General features: G+C 41.5%; 1 protein-coding gene across 1 annotated transcript in view; it reads right to left on the bottom strand.

Annotated features, from left to right (window-relative positions):
- Nucleotides 1–9,493, bottom strand: part of LOC146318747 (protocadherin alpha-C2-like) — a 28,864-nt gene extending 19,371 nt beyond the window's left edge. Inside the window, exons 1-2 of the mRNA XM_084730866.1 lie at nucleotides 6,707–9,493; nucleotides 1,590–1,648 (exon numbers count right to left, since the gene is read on the bottom strand). Of these exons, the coding sequence (XP_084586992.1) occupies nucleotides 1,590–1,648; nucleotides 6,707–9,247 (2,600 nt within the window). The 5' untranslated portion in view covers nucleotides 9,248–9,493. The remainder of the gene's footprint in view (nucleotides 1–1,589; nucleotides 1,649–6,706) is intronic.
- Between the last annotated feature and the right edge of the window lie 580 nt (nucleotides 9,494–10,073).

A 10,073-nucleotide genomic window follows, 5' to 3' on the forward strand; every position in this document is an offset into this window, starting at 1 on the left:
GTGGCTAATCTGATGTGTCAATAAACAGTTTGCTTAGAGATAGGGGAGACAGGGACCAAGTGTAACATTTTTTTACATGTTCCTTCATAACTCACAGACTACTTGATGCACGCTAGTCAGGTTTTGATATAAGGAACATATGCGTCCACTAATTAATAATACACTTAATTTATTTTTATTAACAAGGACAAGACTATAATATTAAATTTAATGCAAGAGGTCAGAGTGTTAAAGTGCCTTGGTGAGGCAGTTGTAACTTGAAGAAATAAGTAAAGTAAATGCACATGTTAAAATAATCACATTACTATTGTAGTATCTAATAATGTTCTTTTGTATATGGTTTAAATTTTTTAGGTATCGTATGTATTCAAAGCAAAAAGTGTATTTCTATTTTTGCAGAGAACTTGACAGCTATTCTAGTGGTAATGCCATTTTAATTATTTGAATTAAGTTTAAGTAATTTTAGTAAAATATCTTAGTATGTCCAAAATTGTGGTCATGATAGCTACAACATATATATTAGCATAATTTGTTCATATTAAACTACAAGAAGTTTTAATTTGTCATGAAACAGCCAAAAATGGAATTTAATATTCATAAGTGTGTTTTCATTAGTGTATAATCACCTGACAACAGGAACCATTGTTTGTTGTTACCTTACAATGAGCCTTTTAAATTCATTAAAGGTGCGGATCCTCTTCCACAGAGTGTGACATGTTGCACTGCCATGTTTCTACAGTAGCCCAAAATGGACAAACAAAATACTGACAGTCGATACAACCTTTGGGTTTTTTGGCAAGTCTTGCTTCCACTGTAGGTTCTCATAGATACTTGGAACTGAAGCATGACATATCGTGTCTGCAATTTGCAAGCTCACCTGTAGATGCCACTACACCCTACACACTGGTCCTTTAATACTGCTTCGATATGACTTACATAAGTTAACAAGACCATCTGCAAGAAAATCAGCTATTAATATAGTTACTCTTAATGCCTGGCACTGGGTCAGATTCTCCTTGAATTCAGATCAAAGTCTGTGTTTACATTTTCCCCAGAAAAATAACAGTGAGTAGTATGCTAGCCAGTTAAAGAGAATCAGGAGGAACATTTTATTTAAGTATTTGTATTTGTTCATTATATTTTGTGGTTTTTAGGGGGAAACATTGACAGTTTTGTCCGTAGGGGCCTCTAAAATCAACCACATATGAAAGTTCTTGAAGTATCTTTATTTTTCAACCGATAATCTAGAAATAAAATTCATGAAAGCTGAAATTCAGTCATCTAAACTTAAGATTCAAAAAGTACCTCAGCATCTATTTTGCTGAAAACTACTGAGCATGTGCAGAGTAAGAGTCATCATTCTAATTTGTTTCGATGGTATGAACTGAGTGTGTTACAGCTGCCCACTCTTGCAGTTTCCCCTAGTCTCCCCTATCACACATTTCAGCTGTGGTAAAGAGGAACACGAGGAGGTTCACTGTAGTCATAACAGTACATACTGAGTGTAGACAGTGTGAGAAGGATGACTAGGTGTAACTTTTTCATGATGATCAAAAGTTGCAAAAGAGTTAAAGATGGAAAGTGCTTACCTCTGCACCCCTGCCCTCAAAGATGCAGAATATCGCCAGTCAGCATTCGGGGCTTTTGGCTGAGCGAGCAAGAGGTAAAGAGAGGGAGAGGAGAGGTGGAAAAAAAAGAGAGGAGAGAGAGTGAGAGAGGGGGGGGGGAGGTGGGAGAGAAAGAGTTTAGTTTGATCTTATACAGTGCAGAGCCAGGCTGGGCCATGGTCTCATCAATTAATCATGATACACATCCCAGCTCTGGACGTGATAGGAACACTGCAGTCGTGTCCCCCATTCCAAGCACACACACACACTTGCATACAAATTGATATCCACACAGACACAAGAGGACTTTAAAAAGGGCAGTGACTGAAAGCCATATTGACGAGTTTTTGGACAGTCTCTCGCTCCATGGCTCTATAAATGTGAGAGCTGGGAGAGCTTATGTCCTTTTTCTGAGCGCCGGGGTGTTTGTGCAGAGCCACCATGTGTACGTGTTTGTGTGTGACTTCAGTAAATCTGTCTGCTCCTGATGAACCTGGGCTGAGTGCTGGAAACTCCCAGTAGCCTTCTGGTAAATTATTGCCTTTAAAAACCAATAAGGAAGCACTATCATTGTGAGGGCAGCCACATCCTAAACCTCTGGTCTGCATTAGTTGAGTTAAAGGGCAGTCATACAAATATAGCATTGCAAATATGTAGGAGTAAATATTTAGTGTAAGACAATGTGTGGGATAAATTATCAATGATATTTTACATATTATCAGTGTATAGTCTTGTATTAACTGATTTTATTATTATCATAAAACTAAAACGACTGTGGAAACCTTTTTGGTAGTACCTGTTTGCACTAAAAAACTGATGTATAATATGGCATTTGAACAGTTTTAGCTTGAAAGATCACAGAATTTTTTAAATATTGGAAATTAAAATACACTGCTTAGACACATCCTAAATGGTCATGAGAATTTTACAGGGACAGTTCATCCCAAAATCAAATATACATATTTTTCCTCAAACTTGCACAGTTTTGGAGATATCGGTCCTAGAGACGTCTGTCTTCTCTTGAATATAATGGAACAAAATAGCACTGGGCTTGTGATCCTCAAAGCACCAAAACCAAACATTTGAAAATAGATTTCAACTCAACAGCAATGTATCTTTCCAGCAATCATAACCTTTTTACTCAAGATAATCGACAAAATTTATTAGGGCCAATTCTTCCTGGTGAACAACATTCACCAACGGTAAGAAGGAAGTGTGCGTTTACTTATGGATGGGAGCCTTATGCTCTTGACAGCATGGGATGTAAATATTACTGTTGTCCTCCTCAGCTAAGATGTAACGTTAACATTACTGAGCTAGCTTGTTATGGCTGTGCACCGAGAATAATCTTTTACAAAATTATGATTTCAAAGGAATTAAGAAATTTTCATTTCAATTCTGCTTATCAATTTCTACCCAAATTTCACTTGTGCTAGTTTCAAATTAAATCACATACCACAAACATCTACCATATACTGACCTGGTTATTTGTCTGCACCTATGGATATGCAGATTGACTGTATGCATGTCTTCTTGTCTCCTAATGCATTTCTTAAATCATTATTCTAGCATTATTCTCAGTTACTCAGCCGTTGTTAAGTTGCTTGATGAGCAGATGAGCACAAATTGTAGGAATCTTGTAACAACCACCTCAAGTTAGCAAATGCTACGCTATAAAATGCCTTACAAGGACAGGATACTCCTCTATCAATAAAGTAAAGTAGCCTAAATAAACCCCAAAATATTGAAGAAACCAGAAAAGAGACCACTGTCATAACAGTTATCTAGCTGCTGTTAATTTTACTCAGTGTTTACACTGGTAACATTTAACCGTGGTTATAAGCATTTCATTCAATGAATTGGAAACAAGAATCAGTAAGGACCAAAATTGATGAGAAGAATCTGAATCTGAATATGAATTGTTAAAAACCAGATGATACCCAATCCTAATCCAAATATAGTACGGGGATATAGTTGGCAGGTATAGTTCAGTAGAAAGAAAACAGTTCTTTAAACTACTCACAACAAAGTATGTGGATAATCTTCAATAAACGGCTCATGCTTTGTGGAAAGAGACATTGCTATTCAAATGTAGTTTTTGAGCACCACAAGCAGAGCGCCATCTAATTCCATCATATTCAAAAGAAGACAGACATCTCCATGGCTGATATCTCCAAAACTCTGCCAGGACTCTCATTCATTTGCATGTGACAGCAGCCAAATTTTGCTGATGGTTATGCCTTTAAGTTCAAAGAAGCATATGAATTTCATCAGGTGAAAAGTCATATTTTAATGAGCCAATCTTACATGGACATTAATCATTTTCCTCATGAATAGGTACTGCACACATGCACCGCATGAAACGATTGTGAACATCTGTATTATAGCTAGTGCTAAATTCTGTCAGCATCATGTGGGTTGCAGCCTTTGACGTCAGGAGCACTGAATAAGAAAAGCTGTGTTTGAGACACAAACCTGCTCAGGCTGCAGCAAGTGTCCCAGATAAAGATGGCACATTATGTTCTTCAGTTCAATTCAGAGGGGAGTATTTTGTGCTGGTAGACCAAGCCTCTTTGAGTAAATCTAATTTGCATGGGCTGAGGAACAAAGGCTGGAGGTTAATTTAATTTACACTGCTGCACTTGTCTTGGTAAGAGAATTTCTTATAGCTAATGTACCAGTGACTGGCACCTGATAATCAAGATGATGCATCCAGAGATACTCTATTAATCCTAGGAGATTTTTCCTCAACAATCTGGAATTAAAAATGAAATTATTGCAATAGTTGAAACACCAATAACTTCTTGACTTCTCAAGCATAAAAACAGAATATATCTACCCAGAAATCTCTGCTCTGAGTCAAACCTTCTTAAATCAATGACTAATAAGCATGAAGATTTCAACATTTAGGAGGATAAGGAGACCATCAGTGCATTACCTACAGTAAATTCCAGTCAGCGTGTCACCAGTGTGGAGAAGTAAAGTGAAGCACCAGGTCAAGAGCCAAGCAATGATCTGCTGTGGACAGGGTCTTCAGAAAAAAATATTTTAGTCAGGTCCACTTCAAAAAATAATTATCAGTTTAAATGTACACTATGTTTAGAATATTTTTTTAGCACTTTACTTTGTCATCGGACAGCCTTTTCTTTTTTTATGAGACAAATATTGTGCTATCAAAACCAACCAGACTCCAGAGGCGAAATCAGTCATTTTACCTTGCAAAAAGTGGGAGCTGCTGGTCTCCATCTGTTAGTTTCTTGGTGTTATTGTGTGGCTCTGAGTTTAGATTATTCAAAGTCACACAATAACACCAACAAACTAACAAATCGAGGCAGAGGTAGACCAGCAGCTCCTGTGTTCTGTGAGGTAAAACTACTGATTTTGCCTGCAGAATTTGGTTGGTTTTTGGAGAGATATTTGGCTGTCTGACACCAAAGTAAAGTGGTGAAAATATAAATATAGCGTACGCTTAAACTGATATTGATTTCTTTGGGTGGACCTTTTTTTAAGAGGCTAAAATACATTATGCTGCTGACCCTGTCCAAAGCAGCACATTGCTTAGGTTAAACTGGGGGTGTACCCACCACCATCTCATGCACTGATTATCAATAAGTACCTTATACTCCACACAACTTAACTCCACATAAAATAATCTGAACTATCCCTTTAGTGACTACACAAATGGTGCATGTATGGCTGGTGAAGGAGGTATGAAAGTCTTGCTTTCGATGATGCCAAACAGCAATATATTTGAATTGTAACCTCTATACTAATAGGATTTTAGGTGTGATTTTATCTAAATCGGAGATTGTTGATACATAGTCTGAGAAATTACACCATTAATAATATATGTATGACCTAGCAGATAAAGACTGTTTTACTCATCTAGAGTACTCTAGGAGATTGTATCACTAAGCATGATGCAGCTTTTATACCAAGAAAATAAAGCATTTAAGCTGTATCATGATAACATCTCAAACAAGTCTCATCACTAGGTAAATGCATGTTTCTCCTATAGTCTGCGGCAACCACAACTAGTCTTGCAGGGCCTTTGATTGAGTCAATTAACCCCAACTGCTCCAGTGCCACAGTTTTACTCACACACCCACACACACAAGTCAAACCCACTGTGCACAGAGAATGAGCAAGTAGTGAATTATATACGTGACCTGTTCTCAGTGTAGATGTGATGACAACCTCAAACTGAAACACAAATCTCTGAATCATCAGAAATAACACAGGGACCCTGAAAAGCATCAGGCCTGACACTAATGCAGTGTGAGTGCTGAGCTGGGCTGGGCTGAGCGGCTGCACAGCACAAGTGGGAACTGAACAAAGAGAATAAGGCCTGCAAGGATTCAATTCATAGTAGACATGCAGGGATATTATTACCCTGCAGCGACAAAATTAAGCTGACAAAAAGTACAACAACAATGCATTCCACAGTGACAACCTCAGTGAAAAATCATGTTGAGCATGTACAGTGTACATACATATTTATCCTTTTTTGTGGTCCCATTTTATCCATCTGGATTGTTTTGGTGTGAGTTGCTGAGTTTTGGTGATATTGGCTGTAGAAATGTCTATCAGCTCTCCATAATAAAGAAACTAGATGACACTCATACTGCTCAAAGCGCCAAAAAAATATGTTTAAAAAATTCAACAGCACTGTCTCTTTGCAGAAATCATGACCCGGTTACTCAAGGCAATCCACAGACCTTGTTGTGAACTGTTTCACATTGGAGCTAGTTTTTTTTCTAGTAGAAAGAGACTAGTTCAGGTAGAAACTACTGCAGAAAGAAAGTAGTTCTTGTAGATTCTAATGCAAGAAAGTAGTTCCTACATGAAACTGCTCACAATAAGGCCTGTGGATTATCTTGAATAACCAGGTCATGATTACTGGAAAGAGACACTGTTGTTGAATTTTTCAAATGTATTTTTTTGTGGTTTGAGTACCACAAACTGAGGTAAGAGTATAAATATGTATGTATTGTTTTGAACTAACTAAAACTTCTTTAAAGCTGCTAATGTCTAAACATGATGATTCATGACCTTCCAGTTATGCGGGCAAAGGTAAACATAAAAAATTAAAGACACACCTCTGGGCAGATCTGCAGCGAGGCATCAGGCATGCTCAGTCTGCGTACAAATCCACTTCCACTGGTGAAGAAGCGGTCGGCACCGCTGCCCCAGGTGCCACTGATGGGACGTCCTGTGTTGTAGAACATGAAAGTGTCACTGCCAGAGGTGGCTGTCAGGCAGGTCTTGTAGCAGTAAGTCTTTGTGAGGGAGCCGTTCCCACGCACTTCGATGTAGTGAGGCTCCACTTTAAGGTCCCTCCGAAGCACCACATTGTTATTAGGTTGCGCCCCGGCTGCACCAGGGGCTGCCCCACCAGCACTCACGCTGCTGCTCCCACCGTCTGGAGGGGGTTTCTGTGACACACAGCACGGGGAGCAGGAGCCAGGCTGGGTGCAGTAGGCGTGACAGCGTACGATGGCCAGCACCACCACAGTGACCAGGAACACAAAGGTGGTGGCACTCAAAGCTACGATCAGGTAGAGGGTCACGTTGGAGAAAAGCAGCGTGCTGTGAGGTCGGATGATCCTCTTGGGGTCAGGGGCCACTTTGGGTGGCACCTCCATGACGGCCACGTTGATGGTGGCGGTAGAGGAGAGACTGGGCTGCCCATGGTCCTTCACTACAACAGTCAGAGCAAAGGAGGTGAAGTTGTCCTCCAAGATTCTGCGAGTGGTCCTGATCTCACCGGTGTGTTCGTGCACCTTGAACAGGTCCAGGTCGGTGGCTGTCTCCAGTAGATACACCAGCCAGGCATTCGGACCAGCGTCCGCATCATAGGCCACCACTTTGGTCACCAAGGCACCAGGCTCTGCATTCTTTTGTACCGTTTCCAAGGAGCGTGTGCCATTGCCGGGAGGGTTGACTATCAACGGTGAATGGTCATTCTGATCCATTATGTAGATGTAGACGGTGGCAACGCGGCTGAGCGGAGGAATGCCCCCATCTTGGGCTTTGACCTGGAAGTGAAACTCTCTCAGTGACTCATAGTCGAAGGCTCGCAGGGCATAAGCCTCGCCTGTATCGGCCTTCACAGACACATACGAGGTGACAGGGATGCCATGGTTGTTGTCATTGAGCACTGTGTAGGTGATGCGTGCGTTCTCCTTAATGTCTGCGTCTTGAGCTTTCACGGTACACAAGGAGGCCCCGGGGGCATTGTTCTCCGCCACATAAACGGTATACGAAGTCTGCTCAAATCGCGGTGGGTTGTCGTTAACATCAGCCACATCCACCTGTATAGTCTTCTGGGAGGAAAGCGGAGGGTTTCCTCCATCTGTGGCACTCAGAGTGACATTGTAGGCATCGGTGGTCTCGCGGTCCAGGAAAGCTGAGGTAACCAGAGTGTAGTAATTTCTGAATGACTTGATCTTGAAAGGAAGGCCTGCGGGGATCTCTAAGCTCACCTGCTTGTTGGCGCCAGAGTCTCGATCAGTGACACTAATGAGGGCCACGACCGTGTCTGCACGGGCATCTTCCCTCACAGGGCTGGACAGAGATGACAGCACTATCTGAGGGACATTGTCGTTCACATCCACCACCTCCACCACTACCTTACAGTGTGAAGCCACGGCCCCGGGGCCTTTATCCATGGCCTGGATGTACATCTCATAGGAGTTGGTCTCCTCATAGTCAACATTGCTCCTCACTCTGATGTCCCCCGTGTTAGTGTCCATGCTGAACATCTGCCTCACTCTCTCTGGAGTGTAGCTGCTGAAAGAGTAATAAACCTCTCCATTTGTGCCCTCATCCAGATCTGTTGCATTCAGTTTAATTACCAGGGTGTCTTTGGGCGAATTTTCCAGCAGTTTCACCTTGTACACTGAGCTGTCGAACGTGGGAATATTGTCATTTGAGTCCAGGACGCGGACATTGATTTTAGCCGTGCCTGTCTTCTCTGGCGTCCCACCGTCCACAGCACTTAGAATTAACTGGTGATAAGGCGTCTGTTCACGATCAAGGGGCTTTTTGAGCACAAGCTCGATGTGCTTTGTGTTGAGGGAGGGTTTGTTGGAAACCAGCGCGAAATGGTCGTTTGTGCTGAGCTGATACATACGAACAGAATTGGACCCAATGTCTGGATCTTGAGCATTTTCAATCGGGTATCGAGACCCCGGTAGAGCAGATTCAATTATTTCCAGTTGGTACTCGTCTCTGGGGAACTGCGGCGCATTATCATTGGCATCCACAATCTCCACCTCGACATGATGCACCTCAGTGGGGTTTTCGACCAGCACCTCTAGATTAATGAGACAGGTGTTGGATAAATCACACAGAGCCTCCCTGTCGATCCTCTCATTGACGAGTAATTTCCCATTTTTGGGGTTGACAATCACGTAGCGCTTACCGCTGTTGGAGGTTACCTTAATCTTTCGGGTGGCGAGCTTTCGAATATCCAGCCCCAAGTCATGCGCCAGATCACCGACCAGTGCCCCATTTTCCAGTTCTTCTGTAATCGAATATCGCAACTGTCCGAACGAAAGGCCACAAAATAAGGAAAATATCACAAAATAAAAAGGCACATTATTCCCTATCCAGTTGCATATCCCCGCCACAGCCATTGCAAGCTCATAGGATCCGCAGACGGATTAAACGCAGCCTTCCGCCTTTTTAGCTTGCAGTATCTTGCATCCCAGCACCTCATTAAGGTGGGCTAATTGGTCTCCGGGTAAATGAAACAGAAGCGGCTCATCCATTGTGTGACCCGGCTTTGGTGGATCCTCTCCAGCGCACCCATATTTCCTTTGTCCGTGATGCGCTTTTTTTTGTCTCCAGTGCGCGCTGCTGACGGGTGTGTTTCCCTGCCGCTGGAGCTGTGAGATCCGTCAAGACTGACGAAATGTGTCCCGATGAAACCGGGAAAGAAGCTTGTGCCTTTCAAAATAAAACGATTCAAAGTGTTTTTCTCTAGTTCTACTAGAGGGAAGGAAAGGATAAGGAAGCCCAGAACTGTAAAGCCCCTCTACATTTTCAATTAAATGTTGAAATAAAGGACAGAAAGTTACAGATTGTCAAGGCTTTCATCAGTTCCTAACTTCATAAATTAGCTTTGAGATGTTTTGCACCAAATATAGGCAACAAATAAAAGCAGCATTGAAAGTTAAAGGTACGTGTTAGTAAATCATCTAATCATCAACTAGACGATATTCTTGGTGTACAGTGTTCCTGCTTTGGTTGACATTGCTGTCATTTATCATTTTTAATTGTTTTCTTCTACATTTTACTGTTTTTGTTGTTGTTGTTTATCCTTCTTGGCACTTGTTTGTTATTTATCTGTTGTTAGTTGCCTTTTGGGACATTTTTTATTGCCATATCATTCCTGCCAGACATATTTCTGCAAGGTATTTGTTTTAGTTTTCATCATTTATCGCTTTTATTATTGATGCT

The sequence above is a fragment of the Lutjanus erythropterus genome, chromosome 11, assembly GCF_056507025.1.
Source record: "Lutjanus erythropterus isolate fLutEry1 chromosome 11, fLutEry1.hap2, whole genome shotgun sequence".
NCBI classification, from domain to species: Eukaryota; Metazoa; Chordata; class Actinopteri; order Lutjaniformes; family Lutjanidae; genus Lutjanus; species Lutjanus erythropterus.